Source organism: Monomorium pharaonis, chromosome 2, assembly GCF_013373865.1.
Source record: "Monomorium pharaonis isolate MP-MQ-018 chromosome 2, ASM1337386v2, whole genome shotgun sequence".
NCBI classification, from domain to species: domain Eukaryota; kingdom Metazoa; phylum Arthropoda; class Insecta; order Hymenoptera; family Formicidae; genus Monomorium; species Monomorium pharaonis.
The window spans coordinates 1,865,388-1,885,757 of record NC_050468.1 but is presented as its reverse complement, the minus strand read 5'-3'; the positions used below and the strand labels follow the sequence as shown (position 1 = coordinate 1,885,757).

The 20,370-nt window shown below is 36.6% G+C and overlaps 1 protein-coding gene across 7 annotated transcripts in view; it reads left to right on the top strand.

Moving 5' to 3' along the window:
• The window catches only part of LOC105832304, a 591,095-nt gene that overhangs the window by 54,589 nt on the left and 516,136 nt on the right, over positions 1-20,370 (top strand). Inside the window, exon 2 of one of the 7 annotated variants that reach the window (XM_036282911.1) lies at positions 12,892-13,489. The exons of the other annotated variants lie outside the window; for them this stretch is intronic. Within the exon in view, the coding sequence (XP_036138804.1) occupies positions 12,892-13,433 (542 nt within the window). The 3' untranslated portion in view covers positions 13,434-13,489. Of the gene's footprint in view, positions 1-12,891; positions 13,490-20,370 lie in introns of those variants that run through there. 7 annotated transcript variants of the gene reach the window in all.

Genomic DNA, 20,370 nt, shown 5'->3' with positions numbered 1-20,370 from the left:
CCATTTTCACATCCCAAGATGACTGTACCATTGTTTCCTCTCCTTATTTTCGTTACTCCCATTTCCATATTCTTTATATCTACTTTCTTTTTTATTAACATAGCCGTATCAACGTTTCTTGCTGAACCTTAGGTTTAACAATTATAACATTTTCTTTCTTTTTTCTTTTAACTATCTCACTATAACTCTTCTGTGCTCCTCTGATGAATTACTAAGTCCAGTGGACAACATCCTTTTTACTTCTTCTAGCTCTTCTTTGAATTCTTTAACTCATGCTGGATAATTTCTTTATCATCACTTTAATTTCCTTCTTACATATAGTCTCGTCTTTTATTTCTTTTATTGTTCTCATGAGCCAATCAATTTTTAGATCCATATTTGCCGATCCACTCGTGCTTGTGCTTGGTCTTCCAAATGCTCCTGTCGATCCAAGCCTATCTCTGTTGCTACTTGCCGTTTTCTTTACTTCTCCAATTTCATTCTGTATCCCAAATTTTTGCAAAGGGGCCCTGGCATGGTACAAAAAAGAAAAAAAAAGAGAATTCGCACCTTCACACTTAGGCTCGCTCGAGTCGATAAATAACGCACGCACGCACGCTGATGTCACATTAATAGGTTTCGCACGCACGGCGCTCGCTGGGATCGCTCGTTGCGATCTATAATAGAGAAAAAAGAAAAAAAAGAAAAAGAAGGGCTAATTAGAGCGAGGGAGAAGTTGCCACCTCCAATCTCTTTTGTGAGTCTGAACGATATTACAAAAGTAATCTGAATTAAAAATATTCGAAAAGATTCTAAGTTCAACTTGCGAAAAATATTCAAGATTCAAATCGCAAAAATATTCTAAGTTCGAATGACTGATTTGCGAAAATATTCTAAGTCCGAAAGTTAAATCGCGAAAATATTCTAAGTTCGAATGACTGACTCGCAAAAATATTCTAAGTCCGAAAATTAAATCGCGGAAATATTCTAAGTTTGAATGTTACAGAGCGACTCTTACAGTCTTTCGGCGCGAGAGGAAGAGGCAAAATCTCCATTTTCGCCCGAAAATCGCGGTTCACGTACTCGCGACCGAGGGCGTTCGGAGGTGAAGAGCGTGGAAAGGAGAGCAACAAATCATCTGATGCCTGTCATTCAATTCAGCGATCAGTCAATCGTCGTGTTCGATTTCGTGGTCATCAGACAAATTCTCACTCCCTATTCATATCTCTAAGTCGCGGGGCGTGCAACCATCGCCCGCCTCCTACAGTCGCTCGTACTCCTTACCTGAGTTTTCATAAACGGAGTTGAGGACAAGAGCCTCCTGTACCACGGAGGCACAGCGTGCTCCCCCTCGCGTTCGGGACTCGTTTTCTCAGTTAATTGACCAACCAAGGGCGTCTGGCCCCTACTGCCCTACCCCAACTGGTCCCGCGCGAGTGCCAATGCTCCGGCGCCAGCGGGAGCGCAAGCTTTGATTTCGTCCGAGGAGTAATCAATGAGTTAGATCAATTATTCGATTTGCGCGATTTCCATTGACAATTCGGGATTGAGATGCCTCAGGAGGGAGTCGGCTAGAGGGAGGATTACTCTCCCTCCTGCGCCTTCGCGATATCTAACGCGTTTCGTCAAAAATTATTGTCTTTAATTAACGCATGCGTGTCGGTAGCGCGGGCCGCATGCTCGCAACGCGTGATCGCCCGGGTTTGGCACCGAGAGCGCATGAATCCGCCGGCGCTCGCGCCACCATAGCGACGCGTCATCGCGAGACGCGACTCCTGCCAAACTCGCGACGGCCGGCGAAAAAAATCGACGTAAATCGGACGTAACAAGATTTACAATGATTAAGCAAATCCTTTTTCTGAGTAATTAAAGAATAATATTTACAATATGCTCGTGTTATACATCCTGTTGAATCAGCCCACTCGGCAAGTAATGTTGTTGAAATATTGTAATATTTGAAAATGGTACATAAATATTTCGTTAATATTTTAATTGTAACTTTGCATGTGAAATATTTTAAAAATAAATCTGCACCATATTTTTATAATAATGCAAATGCAATATTTCTGAAATTTTTGAGAGAAGATAAAAACTTTGCTTTCATATCTGTATGGTTCTGTAATATTACAAAAGAAATGTGACAAATGCATTATTTCAAAAATATTTCCGGAAAATTATAAAGTAATATTAATATTTCTTACACAATGAATATTTCTGCAAAATATCAAACGCAACATTGCATTTAAAATATTCCTAAAAAATTTTTGAAGGATTGTGTAGGTAATAAAAATTTTAATTGTTGAAAATGTGAATTTCTGCGATAGTGCACAAAAAATATTGCAAATATAATAATTCAGAAACATTTCTGAATGTTTAAAATTGACATAAAAACATATTCTCTATATAATTATATAGTTAATAATTATAACATTAAAGTATACATAAAATAAACAATAAAATAATACCTTATTTTAATGTGCATATATTATTTTATTTAATACTTTATAAATATTTAATACTTTATTTCAATAATTACTGAGATATTACCTTTTCAACACTTATAGTTTCCTCGATGCGTTCTCATTCATATAAGTTAAAAAAATTAATATCTTGATTACTATTGCAACATTGCAACATAATATGAGACTTTTACTTCAATCCTTTCTATTTTTCTAGCTATTGTACACCTTAGAGCATTCTCTCTAAATATTTATTTACCTTTTTTACTATTTTCTCATAAGTAATATATCGTAAATACAAAAAAGTAATATATCGTAAAAAGAAACTTCTAACAAGTTTCTTTTTACGATATATTACTTTTTTGTAATGTTATAAAATGAATGTTTTTTTTTTAATGTTACTAAAACAAAATAAAATTTTAAAAAATTATGACAAAATGGAAGTGTTCTGTTACAAATTTGTATAAAAATGCAAATCTATAAACCTTTATTAAAGTAAACCTTTATTAACATAATCAATGTATTAAACATTTTTTTAATATATTTATTTTAAAACTGTTGTATTACATAAAAATAAGATTGCTTACATTTAAAAAATATTGTAATACAATAATAATAATTGAAATAGGATCGATGAAACTGTCAAAAATAAATATGCAAATAAGATGGCCTATATTGATCTATAACAGATCTTGGTGCTAGAAAATTTTGGTATAATTTTTATTATTTCTAACTCATATACATATATGAACTGTGCGCATTTTATCGGTCTTGAAGCAGTCACTAAATATGGACTGACAAGAATGCGACATAAACCTAGTTTACACCTAGCCTCCCGATTCACTCTGGAGAGAAGTGAAATTTCTTGGGTGTAAATATATATTACTTCTTACTTTCATTCCGCTCATACTATGAGTAAGATCAATCTAGTGTAAACGTTCCCTAAATACAGGTCACTTCGGAGTGAATCGGGATTGGACGGCTGGATGTAAACTAGATCATAGTTCATAAGAAATAGTAAAAATTACACAAATTATTCAGTATCAAAACCCGCTATAAATATAGGCAATTTCATTTTTATCTTTACATTTAACAATTTCATCGATCCTGTTTTAATTATTATATTACAATTATTATATTACAATAATATTTTTTTAATGTATCTGCAATTTCTTGAATAAAATGTATTTAAGATATTTTCTGAAATGTTTCTGCTATCTGCATAGATATGTTTCAGAAATATTTCAGTAATATTATCGAAATATTACTAAAATCTTTTAAAAGGATTGCACTTGAAATGATCGCGGACATTGAAACATTCCAGAAGTGTTGCAGAAATAGTCGTGAAATATTTCTGTGATATTGCTGTATACAGTGTAACATTTCAAATAAAATATTTTAGAAACATTACATGCCGAGTGGGAGATGTAAGCCATGCTTACTAAAATAAAATTAGTAGGTCGTCAATTCAAACGTGTTAATTAATAATAGTTTATCACATAAATCATTAATGAATCATAAATTTTTCAGTAAATATTAAAATATAGTATAAAAAGTTTTATAAGATTAATTGAATTACACATAATTATTATATATTTAATTATCATATCACAGCTCGATCATTAATAACCCATACGTACACATTAACTCTGGATCTTTTTCCCAAACTTTATTATATGCTTGAGAATATTTCTTTTTATTTATATTTTTGAATTTTTGATATAATATAACCTCAATATAATTTACAACGCAAATATTTAGCTGGTATAGTTGTTTGTTATAGATGTTAGGCTTTTGTTTATATAAAATTAGTAATATAAAAGTAAATTGTAGTTTTAAAAGAAAAGTAAATATGAATAATAAAAAGATAATATTATAAAAAAATATTATACTATAATAAATCATTAAAAAATTAATTAATGTATTATAAATTAGTATAATTTTCAAAAAGTGTTAGGGCCAGTTTTACTATCTCCAATTACCTTAACCGACCGATTATTCTATTAGAATTGACCAACCGTATTTGTCGTTAAGCAAAATTAACAAATGCGACTGGTCAATTTCGATGGAATAATCGGTCGGTTAAGATAACCGAAGATGGTGAAACCGGCCCTTAAACATATTTCTATTTTATTCTTAAGGCCATTGCACATACATTTCCGTACGTTTTGACCAATCGCATTGTTCAATTTGGTCATTTGTAATTGAATTAACCGGAATTTCTTTAGTTAATTTCTTACGGTCACGGTTACAGAAATGTACTGTAACGGTCTTGAAAAAATTCCCTAAAATCTCCTAAAATTTATCCTAAACTTTTTATTCTCCTAAAAAATCCTCAACATAAAAAAGTTCCCTAAATTTGGGGGATAATCCCCTAATCTGGCAACATTGGCGTGCAGCAAAGCCACCCATAAATAAAGGTCTGTATTACGGACCAGACCATGATCTCTTTATGTATGTATTTTGAGTCGCTAAACACAAATCCGGTGTCAGAATTGTCCCATTACCGACTATTTTCTGTGTGCGGCGAAATTATTACGATTTTCAAAGTTTTTTAGGCCATTTTTTTGATAAAATTGAAAGTGGGTGATGAAGTAATTCTGACACTGGATTCGTGTTCAGCACGTCAAAATACATAAAGATTGACTAGTGGGGTCCCAGAGACAGACTACTTTTCTTTTTGTGTGTACCTGTGTAGCGTTGCAGAATGCAAACTTTGACCTCCTATATCTTGAAGATAAAGAGGGGCTCAATCTGAAACTTTGAGAGGATTAATGTCTGATATATAACTGTGGCGAGTCAGGGCTAGGCGTCCCTGACAGTACGCTACCGCAAATACATTAGTAGCAAGTCAGGATCAGGCGCCCCTGGCAGTATACCACCACAAAGACACTCCAGGAAATTTACAATCTTACATACAAGAATCGCAGTACACACGCCCGCCACTAGAGGCCCGCGCTCACTCCCCACACGGCATGTAACATTACTGAAATATTGTAACGTTTAGAAATGGTAGAGAAATATTTCACTGACATTTTAATTGTAACTTTACATCCGAAATATTTCAGGAATGTATTTGCTTTGTATTTTTATAAAATTGCAAATGCAATATTTCTGAAATTTTTTAGAAACATAGAAAAATTTGCTTTCATATTTGAATGTTTCTGTAATATTACAAAAGAAAAGTGGCAAATATAATCTTTCAGAAGTATTCCTAAGACATTATGAAAATAACATTATATTTACATTGCCCAAATAATATTTCCATAAAATATTAAACGCAATATTGTATTTAAAATATTTCTAATAAGTTTCTGAAAGATTACATAACTAATAAAAAATTAAATTACACTTAAAATAGCTACCTTAAAAAAATTGTATTGTATTTAATATTTTTGCTTTTAAATAATATTTTTATAAGATGTTCTATACTTATGTCAAAACATTACATGTGTATCTTCGACAAATATTAGTGATCTGTTTCGAACATAATTGCAACGCGTATTTCAACTTAAAACTTAATTTTTTATGTGTACCAATCATATAACTATAATTTTAACTAGCTTCATAAGAACAGTCAAGAACAGATATTTTTATAAATTACTCTATATTATTTTGCGTAAAAATCAGTAAAATGCTAAATTTATATTTATAAATTTATTATTTAACTACTTAGACATGTTGCATCTTTCTGACATCTATTGAATTGATCTATAACAAATATGTATCCGTAAACATAAAGTACTCATTATGGATCATCACGAAATGTTAGTCCGCGTACGATCTTTGAGGTCAAACAACGTCAACGGCGGTTAACAATTAGATGGGTGACCGGTTTTTCAGATTGTAGAAATTAAGCTATAATAAATGTAACTATGATTCAGGTGGTCGCGATATGTGTAATGCACCATTGCGGTGGAAGATTTATGCAATATGTGGGTATAAGCTAGACGAGACATGTACCCAAAATGTTTTCTAAAATATTTCTGTAATATTTTACATTATTATGTTTCAGAAATATTACCGAAATATTGCAAAAATCTTTCAGCAAGATTGCATTTCAAATGATCACGGATATTGAAACATTGCAGAAATGTTGCAGAAACGGTCATGAAATATTTCTGTGATATTGCTGTAGAAGTGTAATATTTCAAATAAAATGTTTCAGAAATATTATATGCCGAGTGGAAATCAGCAATCAAGTGATGGCAAAAAGCCTTCATAAAGAGCAGCGACGAGTAGGAGAGTCACTTCTTGCGCTACTGTCGGCGTAGAAAGTCGTTTTTAAAGTAGTAAAACATTTCGCTTTACCACACGTTGCAGTATACGCTACCGTCCACGGCTATCATCCTGGCGGAGGTAACTACAATTCATTGGAGGCTCCTGCCCCTCGTCTTATCGCCCGTCAGGAACATCTCGAGTGCTGCTGGTAGAAGGAGACCGGAGGATCTGGCGATACACCTCTCCACGCTACCTGGTGCTGGATCTCCTAGAGAGCATCGTGAGGGACAGCCGCAGTGTAGCGACGCAGACGAGTCCGGAGCGAAACCAGAACCAGGATCAAGGAATGCAGACCGTCCAGGAAACGCAACGCTCGCGAGAAACTGACCGGCACGGCACCGCCGATACCTCCGACCGCAGCACCAAAACCAGGTCGAGGAAACAAGAAAAGAGCAATAAGTGAAAAGCCAAAAGGAAAAATCGACGGAATAGCCGATACAAGAAGGTGAGGTATCAGGAGGAAAGAGACAAGAAGGTTAGGCCTCTACGACCAAAGATCCAGGTGGACGACAATAATAACGAACCTGAGTACCGAGTTACTGTCACTCAATCACCTATAAGGTGGCGGCTAAGAGCCTAACATTTTGAGACTAAACAGCCCTTATGAGGGCCACCTGAATTAAGAGAAACATAATACACTGTATATACTGTAAATAGAAAAGAATATATATATTATTACCGAATCTACAGTCTCTTTCTTTGTCGCACACCCATCCTACTGGCAAGCGAATAAGAGTACGCGGAAACGAGTACAGTTTTCCCACAATAACTATTAATTAGCACCAAATTCAAGTCGGAATTCAAGGGTGGCGAAAGAGGCGATTTTTGGTTTTGCTCCTTACGAAACGAACATTGAGACTAGTAATGAATCAAGAGACACCGGTAATGCTTCGCGCCAAGTGTACGCGCAGCTCGAGACACCACCGCTGCCTCTATTGCGCGAGACGTTGTTTGCAAAAATTTGTAGTTATTGGATTCTCATAACGATTGAATTGATTGATTTCTAAATAGGCTTAATGGATAGTTTGTATCCGATTTATATAATAAAAGTGTTTTTATTTTACCGCTACGTGACTTATGAGCGGAGATATCACGATTAAAGTTTTTCGCTCAAGAGTATATTTATTTAAGAAACGTCGTGGTCGTCATCATTATTGTCATCGTCGTCGTCGTCCGGCCGTCAGGACAAGTGGTGAGGGTTTGTACGTACTGTTGCTTTCTGCGTGATAGATGGCATTACGAGTTGATACGGACACTATGGACGGAATTCATAGACCGATTTTATTCAAGATCCATCTTAAGTACGATCTTGAGACGTCAATACTTCATTGTTAAGTCTTAAATCTGCTCGTGGCTAGACTTAAGATGATTCTTAAACTTAAGATTGGTCTATGAATTTTGTTTTAGAATTTACGTTTTTTGATTGGCGATTAAGTCCGCGCCGTCCGTGTATCTTACAAAGGAAGTGCACCAAGTAATAATCGTGAATGGATATGTGTTATATATCGTTTGAAAGGTCTTGTCAAGTAGAATTTATGTGCAATATTTCGCTTGAATGGCGCCTTTAGAGGGCGCTATGCGTAATGTAATTTACATAACTATTTGGGTTTCTATAAAAGCTTGGAGTTTTTGCTTTAAAAATAATATCAAATAATAGGTGTCTACAATAATTATATTTAGTATAATTAGTTGCACAAGTTTTATTTAGGGTATTTTATTTAATTCGGGATAAATTGCATTTTCTATTTTATTTTAAAAGTATAAAAGGGTAAACTTCCATATAGGTCGGACCCTCGATTTTTTTGAAACTACGTATTCTTACGTAATTTGGCACACTGATTGCGAATATGATAGTGAAAATTGGCGCAAATTTAATTTTTATGGCGAAAACCATAAAAATCACGGTTTTTTTCTATTTATTTACATAAATAATGGAAATTTCAAAAAATATTTTAGATAAAAGTTGTAGATTTCATTGAAATACACATTTCATGTTCTATTGATTTTTGCCATAAAGACAATAATTTTTGAGAAAAATGACGTTAAATATTCAAACTTCATAAAATTCATTTTTCGGCGCGCTCTCATTCGCATAATTTGAAAAATTAATACCTTGATTATTGGTGGACCTAATCCGAGACCTACCTAAGACAATATTGGACTTTTATGTTCGTCTCGATCCCTTTTACCTTTTTACGAATATTGACCCATGTGCGTTGGGATACCCTGTATATTACCTCGCTATATTATTACATTAACTGTAACCGCGCTCGCAAGCGACGGCCAACTTCGCCTCCGTCCCTGATCGCGACCCTGAGCCGCCCGTATGTCGGGGCGACTGCTCCTCCTAATTGTTCGCTACAATGTACAATTGAACGCCAGGTACGTTGAGCGTACCATTCTTTCGCGAACCACGAGAGATTACGCTCAAATTAACAAAGTCGCGGAAAAGAAACTACAGGCCTCGTAGGCGACCGGGCGTCGGCGGCTCCGATAACCAGCTACTCAGCCCTAAAAAATGGTAGACGGGGAGGTTCGGCGTGGGCGGATGGAATCGGGAAGGCGAGAGAACCACCAGGACAACATAAATTTAATAAGGAAATTAACGAATATATTTAAGAATGAACGATACAGATTTACAAGGCTCTGTCGAGCGACGGCTATTACTCGCGTGTGGTACAGGCTGATGATCGCCCGAAAATATATTTCACGAACACGGGAGGAGTACTAAAATACTTATTGTACAAACGCGGGAATTCTCCGGCTTGTCTATGCTTTCGATGAGGACGACGATCTCCTCAAGGGTGATCGGGACGAACAGTATGTGAGAGTCCGCGCGGCACGCGACGAGCTCGTGCTCTTTCGTACTCTATTCTCTATAAAATCCCGTAAACAATATGCGCGGTAATTATTATTAGCTCGCCAACGAGGCAATCAAAGACAGTGACACTTAATTTGACGAGAGCGCAATTACCAGGAAATTTGCGATACAAATGCGATAGAATACGTTGGATTCTATGAAAATTATAAATGCGCGACGATTTACAGTACAATTACCGACAACAACTCGCAACGCGACTACACGACGGAAATACAAGTGACTCGGCTGCGGATCGGGACGCACACGCAACGCAATTATAACACGAAAAGAACAGCACGGAGCGAACTCACGCAGGCGGGCACGATCGGGCAAAGCAACGATACTCTAATAAATTTGTGACTTTAATCTAATGACTACCAAATCGTAATAAATTCGTGACCCTTTCGTGAGTCGCCCAACCGCGAAATCGGTGGCTTTACAATTCTAATACGACGCTCGTCTCACCAAGCCGGCTCCTTCGTCTCGGCCTCGTCCGGATCGGGATGTCTCCGGTTCCTGCGTCCTCTTACACGATATCTCAGCTCGGGATTCGGATCACACACAGTACGCATTACAATGTCTGCAGCTCGAGTGAGGGATCCTGGATCTTGCGGGGGCCGCTCGGCAACGCGCCCCACCTTGCCTCTGATAAGCCGGGCCCTTATTGGCCGCGATTTTCCAGAATCAACTTGCGCGCGACGCGCAACGTGCACGCCGTTGCTTGCTGATTGATCCAAGCATGGTGATCGATATTGTTGGGCCCTGTGCACGGGAATTTTTGGCGCTTTCCTCTGCGGCAGTTTCCTTTCTCCTTGCCGGGCGCATCCTCCGCCACCGGGACGTTATCTCCTCCTCGACGAGGGCGTTCACGGATTGTAAGCTGTTGCGATCTCCGCCGGAACTTGTGCGGGATCGGATTTGAAGTCGCCCCGTCGGGACAACGTCCTCGTGCGCTTTCGGCGGTAGTATCGGAATTCTCGTACGATAAAAATTGTAGGCAAGATAAGAGCGGTATTACCTGCGGACCCCCGCTCGAAAAGAGTCTTCATTACTCCGCTCACTTTGCGGTTTCCGGGAAGATTCTTCATCGAGACGAGACGTCAAAAATTACAAAATAGATCTCTGTGGCCACCGATTCCCGTCGCATTTGCGGTGCAGCGCTTGTAAAAAAATCTTAACAGTCAGCAAAAGGACAACACATGAGACGACACACACAGAAAACACGACTTATCACGCTTTCCGTTCCCGAGCGGAAGGACGCAGCACCCGCGTGATGTTAACGCATAAGGGCCATTAAGGCCTTTGTGACGAGAGCTTAAAGAGAAACAGTAAGAAATTTTCGTTGCTGTTCATTGGATCTCGTGCGATTCGAGAGAGGATGGCTGCGTCAATCAAGATTGAGCCACTAACTGGAGATTATTACGATACATACAAAATCCACATTAGAGCATTGCTAATGAGAAACGACTTGTGGGGGTACGCATCTGGAGAGACGCAAAGACCGACAGCTGGAGCGGATGCGATAGCTGTATGGAAAAACAATAATCGTAAAGCGTTAGCAGACATTTTGCTCGTGGTCAGCCCAAGTGAAGTGGTTGCCCTCGACGGACTGGGCTCTTCGAAGGCTATTTGGGACAAACTGAGGGCGATGTACGAATCAAAGCGTCATTATTGAAGAAATTAATATTAACACGGATAACGGAGAATGAAGAAATACGGAAGCATATCTTGGACTTCTTTGTCAAGAAGCTGAAAGAAATAGGCCTGGAGATAATTGACGAATTATTGGCAATCCTATTACTCTATATCTTGCCAAAGTCATACGAGATGTTCCGTACGGCCATCGAGTCGCAAGAAGAATTGCCTAAATTGGAGGTGTTGAACGTTAAAATCCTGGACATACCACGAAGGACATCTCTCGGAATCGAGCAGCAGTCAGGGCACCTTCCTTGCACAAAATGAAAACAAAAACACGCGGCGAAAACAGAGTGAAAAACCCGGGAACTCTTATCCGGATGGATTCAAGTCAAAGAGTGAGGTCGAGTGCTATCGTTGTCACCGTAAAGGACACATAGCAAAAAACTGTGATCAAAAGAAGAAAAATCAAAGCGCGAAAAACCTTGAAGATAAGGACAGATCAAATTTTATTTCATCAACGTTGTTAGTGTCTGCTGAAGCCATGTATTGCAGCGCAAATAACGATGTATGGTGTGTGGATAGTGGGTGTACCAGTCATATGTGCAACGGAAGGAATCTCTTCAAGACATTCACGCGAGTCGACGCAAACTTAAACTTGGCAAATAATGAAAACACCTGCATAACCGGAACGGGAAACATTCGAATTATGGTCGATACCGGAAAAGAAAACAGAACGTAGGGGAAATCTATACTATGTGAGAAAGTGCGAAGACAGTGTAAACAGTGCCGAGTGCAAAGCTGTCGAAAAATTTAACGTAGATATGTGGCACGCGAAATTGGGGCACCTGAACGAGACTTAAAATCAATGGCCAGGAGTAATCAAGTATACGGTCTGGACATCAAAGGTAACGAAAAGTTATCTGAGTGCGAGATTTGTATTTGGAAAAAACAAACGTGATTGCCTTTCCCCAACAGCGTTAAAGAGTGAACACAAGACCTGCTGGAGATCGTCCACACCGATATATGCGGTCCGATAAGACATGCATCGTGCTCAGGTAAACGCTATTTTGTAACGTTTATCGATGATAAATCGAGATGGTGTGAACTTTATTAAGAATAAGACAAAGGTCTTGAAAGTGTTCAAGCAGTTCAAACACGAAGCTGAAAAGCAAACAGGAAAAAAAAATAAAAGCAATACAGTCCGATAACGGCAAGGAGTACTACAACGAATTCAACGCGTTTTTAAAAAAACAAGAGATACAGCGACGGCACCACACATGCCACAACAGAATGGCGTGACAGAAAGGAAGAATCGTACGCTGGTAGAAATGGCGCAATGTATGATGCGTCAGGCCGGTGCGTTCCCGCCCTTTTGGGCTGAAGCAGTGTATAACGCAAATTAAACACGCAATAGATGTCCGACCAACGCTTTAAATGGCGAGATACCATACAAGATGTGGAAAGGAACCCCCACGGTAAGTTATTTTTGAGTGTTTGGAACCAAGGCATTTGTGTTAAACAAATCACAAGGTAAAGGAAAATTCGAATCGAGGTCAACGCCTGGAATTTTCGTCGGATACGCACAGGAATCCAAGGCATATAAGATTTATATACCAGAATCAAGATCGATTATTATTTCGAGAGACGACAAGTTTGTAAATTTTTCAATTTCAGGGTTCAACTGCGAATATCGTAAAATACTACATGAGGAAGCAAGCGAGGAAATCACTGCGGAAATGACGAAGAAAGAGAAGAGAGAAGAACCGAAGAGGATCGACCAACGTCAAGCCCGTAAAAGAGGGGCAACGCAGCCATGGGAAGCGTTAGTCCATCCAACAAAGCGCGGCCGGGGCAAGCCAAGGCTGATATGTACAGGTCGAGTGGGGAGACCACGTAAGACATTTAGCTCAGCGGGAGGGGCAAGCAACACGAATGTTAACCAGGATATAGCGTATGCGGTAAATTATTTCAGTCAGTATAATACTAATTACAACGCGGAGCATTGGAGAGTGGCAAAAAGAGTGCTGCGGTACCTTAGGGTTACAATTGACCACGGCCTTGTGTTCGAGAGAACGGGATTAGAATTATTCGGTGTAGCCGATGCCAATTGGGCAGGCAACATAATGGACCATCGTTCGTATTTGGGATATGCGTTTGTCCTAGCGGGCTCGGTAATTAGTTGGGAGGCGTGCAAGCAAAGAACCGTTCCCACATAGAAATTGGCATCCAGTGGATGTCCATTGGACGTCCATTAAACCTCCATAGATCCATGGGACGTCTATGTCCATGGTGGAAGTCAGATTGACGTCCATTAGAGGTCTAGTAAACTTCCTTAGCTCCATTGAAGGTTTACCTCCATGGCAGAAGTTAGACAGACGTCCATTAAAGATCCAGTAAACGTCCATGGCTCCATTGGAGGTTTACTTTCATGGTGGAAGTTAGATAGACATCCATTAGGGATCCATTAAACATCCATAGCTCCATTGGATGTTTTCTTCCATAGTGGAAGTTAGATGGACGTCTATTAGGGATCCACTAAACTTCCATAGCTCTATAGAACATTATTTCCATGATGGAAATTAGACAGACGTCCATTAAGGATCCATTAAACTTCCATAGCTGTATGGAACATTTATTTTTATGGTAGAAGTTACCCAGACAACACGCTTGTCAGAATGATAACTTTAAGAGAACTTTTTTAAGAAAACATTTAGATATCTTGGAAATGATGTCCAAATGGTAACATTTATCAGAGATGTCTACTAAGAGAGGTCTTTGAGATATCTCATGGAAGAATTTCATTTAAGTTTCTTGAAAATGTTGTCCTTATGATATCACAGCTAAATGATATCAGCTTAATATCTCGTAAAAGATATCACAACGCTGTCCAATTTTTGAGCCGTCCATGCGCGTCGTAGTTGACTCAGAAATCAGACAACACTATAACATTCTGAATGAGAGATCCATTTGATATTAAAAAAAATTATCATAAATATAATGTTTTCAAAAATAACGATTTGTCTACAATTACTGCGCACAAAAAAATGCACAAAATCTAAATTTATCATGTACTGAATACAAAAACAGAATAATAAATGTACTATTCAATTTTTCTTAGAATATATGATCTATATAGTTAAAATTATCTAATTAACCATTTGAACGCTTCAAAATATTAATGCTAAATAAATCGCAATTTTCATGAAATTATTAAGGTTATGGAAAAAGATCAATTTAACGATGAAATTAATAAGTAAATAAATTAATGCTATTTATTTTTAATATGTTTCGCAAAATTTAATTGCTTTTATAAAAAATAATATAATTGCGTCAGTTTATAACATATATGTATATGTAGACAATAACAAGTACCCATATCGATGAGTCAAATTGGCATAGCAGATAGAGACAAGGTTCGTAATCCTAAGGTCCCGGGTTCAAAACCAGAGGCAAGTAAAAATAAAATAAAATAATATAATTTAAATTTAATTAATTAATAAAAATTTGTCCGAAATTTAGTATGTACTGTTGATAAAAATAATTTAAAAGAAATAAAATTTTTATTTTAAATTTTTATTTTGTCAATCATCTATCGAGGCTCCATGAAGCTTCTATTAATGATCCACGAAACGTCCGTCAGTCTTCCATCGAGGCTCTGTGAAGCCTCTATTAATGATCCACACAACGTCTAATAGACCTCTTTGACGACCTCTAATGAAGGTCTAATGGACGTACACTGGAAGTTTATACTTCCATGGCAGACGTCCGTTAGACGTCTACTGGAGGTTTTATTTCTATGTGGGTTGCGTTATCGAGCAGAATACATGGCACTATCAGAGGCTACAAAAGCCATGTACTTGCGCGGTTTGCTGGAGGACATGCTATGCGGAAGCGAAGTCATAACATTATTTAGCGATAATCAGGGTGCTATAAAGTTAGCGCGGGACAATAATTATCACTCGAGAACTAAACATATTGATGTAAAGCATTATTTCATACGCGATGCGTACGCGGGAGGCATGATCGAGTTGGAATATTTATGTAGAGAATGCCTATATGTTCACGAAGGGTCTTAGCGCGGCGAAACATTGGGGATGCTTAAATCGTATGAGTATTCGCGGCGACGGTAAGCCATAGTATTGTAAGCTCACTGCTTCGAGCGGTCGTGTTGAGAATAAACGAAGTACGTGAGCGACCAAAGTAGGATTGTCCTTGTAACTTTAAGCCGTAGATAAACAGTCGAAATATGCGATTGTTAACCGTACACGTTTGCGGATCGAATAAGTCAGTCTTATCCGGAAGGCCGTGAAGTTCACAACGTAGCACATATCGCGAAAAATAAAGTACTCGAACTAGACCAATCGTACAAAATTGTTCTGATCCACCACATCCTCAACAATTATATTGATTGTTCTTTTATAGTTATTAATAATAAATATATTTTGTTTGTTTTAATTAATGCTCTTGGAACATATAATCATGTGTCAGCTTGTAATGGGAAACAAAAGCGTGGCTCTTACGAAAATTTCTCAAGCTTGCCAACTTTGTAGGTGCTTAAACGCTTAGGTTACTTAAAGGCCATAGACCACATTTACAATTTCCGTAAGAGCCACGCTTTTGTTTCACATTACAAACCCACACATGGTTATAATTCCAAGAGCATTAAGTAAAACATGGACAAAATAGGTTTATATTATCAATAACTATAAAAGAACAATAAACATAATTATAAAAGTACAATTGCAATTTAACTACAAATAAAAAAATGTTTGAATGTGATCTTTGTAAATGTATGAATAGAATTGTATTAATTATAATAAATTGTTTTGTTCGCGAACAACAAAGTATTTGTTACCGGATATATGGATAAAGAACAGATATATACCGATAAGGCTATTAGTCAAATAAAAAAACTGAAAAGTTCGTATTTAAATACTTTATTGTTCGTGAACAACTATATATCTGTCCTTTATCCATATATCTGGTTTGCATAGAATGCATGACAGTTACTAAATAAACTAAGATGTACAGATGACCCTTGGCACCCATATAAATATATTACCGATATTGCAGCCTCACTACGTCATCGGCAGGCCAGCTAGATGATATTATAGTCTGTATTCTTTGCTTATATTTAACCCTCAATCCCTACCTATGGGTCCATTGGCCATGGACCAATACTATGGATACTTCATTCTGCTTTAAACTACTATCCTTAATTTTTCCAAACAAATAAAACTAAAAACGCTCGTTATTGCAAAGCAATAAAAGATAAGGTAATAAGGTCAATACATTAAGCTAAGGAAAATTGTCCTAATGCATTATAATTTATTAAACAAGATAAAATTATATATTTCTTAACGCGAATAAAAACTACCGTGCTATATAATGTTAAACAATTTTCGAAACGTTTCGATTATACGTAGTCCTCTTCAGTCGTGATAAAAATAAATATATAAAATTTAAACAAGAGTAAAATAGCGCAACGAGAATATAGTTGAATAGTAAACAATAGATGATAATCGAAAACACTTAGGATATCGCATATCGTACGTAGAAATGTGTCATACATATAAAAAATATATGTATGACATATTTCTAATAATAAATAATACATTAAAATAAATTGTAACGAACCACACCCGTCGGGCGACCAACGACCACGACTGATCCGGCCGACCAACCGTCGGACTGTAATACGGGCATCGGCCTGTGATAAATCTTATACAATAATTGTCGAGACAGTCTCGATGATCGCGCATCTCCCACCAGCATCCCGACCGCCGGGATGCAGAGGGCGGAGAGGCCCAAAGGGTATGAGCTTTCCCCGAGGATATGAGCTGAGTACCGGTTATTCGAAAAGTGACTAGCTCCTCCGCCGAGGCGGCTTTATATACCGCTCTCGGTGATGGATCGGAGTAAACTTTGTTAAAAGTATGCTAAAATTCTTCAAAGTTTACATTGTTTCACAATTACCACGATTTTCAGAGTAATTTTTAAGAAAAAATTCTTTCCATGTAGCCATATATAGAATAGCGACCCTGTATATAAAAATTATTTTAAACGTAAAAATAATATGTTATATTGATACATCAAAATTATTTATTAAATCACGTACAATCTGTGTAACACTATAAAATTGGAAAAATATATTGATGTGTGACAAGTTACTTGACACATGGAGACGGAGAAGGGAAAAGGAAGGCTGAACACATCTCTAGTATTTGTAAAAAGACAAAACATTTGTTATTTTTTCTTAAATGTAGTCTATATTAAATTTGAGATATATTGACATATTATAAATATAAAAATTTTACCACGGAATATAACCAGAAAATATTACGCTGTATACATATATAAGCTTTAATTAACTTATACTACATAATTTTATATTGTGGATTAAATTTGTGTATAACTATATTCGAATATAATCATACTTTATTTATATAAAGTGAATGCTGGCAAATGTCTTATTAAGACATATAAAAAATTTGCAAGTTCCTTATTAAAATTAAATATAGGTAGATTTAAGGAACTTCACAAAAATATATTTAATAAAGAGCTTTATATAGTTTAATATAAATATTTATTTTGTCCAATCCTTATAAAGACATTTTAATCTTTATAAAGACATCCAATCCTTATAAAGACATTTAATAAGTCGGATTTCGCACTTGATAAGGACCTGAACTAAGGTCGAAACGTTGTGCTATTAGAATAATAATAAATTGGCCAGTTCGTTGACTAAAGAAATTTTAATTATTTTTAACTTTGACTGGTGACTATAAGGACTACATTATTATTAACATTTAATAAGACTATATAATATCTAATATAGATCTGTACATAATCAAAATTAAATGTTCATAAAATTTTAATTAAAAACCCCGAGTTTTTATTAAAATCTTATTGGTATCTTATTTAATTTTAATACTTAATACTTAATTTTAATTTTAATTCTTTTTTGAAACAACCTGTATTTCAAAATACCGCTTTATACATTGTCGAAATGTTTTTCTTTTTTTTTTTAAACATTAATTACTCTTTACCATTCTAATTAAATCCTTTGAACCTTCTTTTAAACCTTAGATTTATTTATTATAATAAGATATTTTTAATCTATTTCAGAATAACATGCAATATATGAGACTATCAACTTATATCTAAACTGTTTTATTTATTTATTCACGTATTTATAACTCATTTTATTTTCAAGTAATTATCACAGAATACGATTGAATAAATTCCCTCTGAAGATTTAAATTTTCAATTCTAATTACCATTAAGTCGCGCTTGTGTATATATGCATAACTAGTTGTTTTTGAATCTTTTATCTATATATAAAACACTAAAATGTAAGCCTAATCATTTCTATGTCCATCCATTTGCTATTGGTATAAAAATTTTACATTTTTTGATCAAAAATACACGCCCGTGTGAGTAGTTCGCGGAAATACAAACTAACAAACATGCGTACTAACCGCATAATACAAAACCATTAGTGGTGCCGTTTACATCAGTACATCATGCCGTACTCAAGCGTGATCTTGTCCTATACATGTTTTTATCAAACTTTTCATAATGAAGATCATGTTATGTAATCCTCTCTATAATGAAAATCCGATTCAATGGATCCATACACAGGTTGTTTCATTTAAAGACCTACGTTTCTTAAAGTTACACCAATCATTTATAAAACGAGAGGCCTTCATTTGCGCACAGTACAATTCGACACGTTGCAATTGCCCACCGTGCTATTGGACACGAAACATGGCACACTGTTTAAATGCGCACAGTTCGTTTGGACACAGTTTGATTGAACACAGTTCAATTGAACACCGTTCAATTGGACATCGTTCGATTGGACACCGTTCGATTGCACACAGTTCGATTGCGCACCGTTCGATTGCGCACCGTTCAATTGGACACTATTCGATTGAACAACATTCTATTAGACACCGTTCGATTAGACACTGTTCTATTGGACACCGTTCTATTGGACACAGTTCGATTGGACACTGTTTGATTGCGCACCGTTCGATTGCGCACAATTCGATTGGACACTGTTCAATTGCACACCGTTCAATCAAACGCATATTAAATATTTATACATTATGGCTGCGTTTGCAATGTGTACATAGGTTAGCGACTTGGATGGGGTGGCCCTCACCCCGTCTAAGTCGCTAACCTATGTACACATTGCAAACGCAGCCATAATGTATGAATATTTAATATGCGTTTGATTGAACGGTGTGCAATTGAACAGTGTCCAATCGAATTGTGCGCAATCGAACGGTGCGTAATCAAACAGTGTTCAGTCGAACTGTGTCCAATCAAACTGTGTCCAATAGAACGGTGTCCAATCGAACGGTGTCTAATCGAATGTTGTCCAATCGAATGGTGTCCAATCGAACGGTGCGCAATATTTCGGTTTTAATAGCACGGTGGGCAATTATAACTTGTCCAATTGGACGGTGCGCCATTAAATCTCTCCCTTATAAAACACTGTGCTTGGAACATCCAAACCCATGGCAATCATCCTCGATTATTTTGGAATAAAATGAGACCATTTGTATATCGTATAATACACTGTCATTTGTGGTGCCGTTTGCGGTGTACAAATTTTACGTGTCCAATTGCACGGTGTACATTTTTATTGTGTCGAAATTGTAATTTGTCTAGAATTTATTTTTCCTGTGTACAAAATTACTGTGTCCAAAATTCTTGTGTCAAAATAAACCGTGTCCATTTGAAACGTGTACATTATTTTGTGTCCATTTGCACTGTGTCCAATTGTATTGTGTTCAAGTGAACCACTCCCAAATGAAACACGTTGTTTATGGAAAATCCAATCTCATGGCAGCCTTACTCGTTAAATTTAGAATAAAATGAGACCATTTGCAAAAAATTCGGTCTACAAATGTTGTTCGCGGTTATACAGACAAAGGCTACGGTCTACTTGACGCTACAAACGTTTCGAAGCATTCTTTGATTGGTCAATTTGTAAAAATCTTTGTTTCGATTGGTCAATCAAACGCTTCGAAGCATTTGTAGCGTCAAGTGGACCGCAGCCTAATGCTTATCCGTTACTAATCAATATATAGATAATTTTTGAAAAACCCTGTATTTCGAAAAACCAAACCCATAACAGCA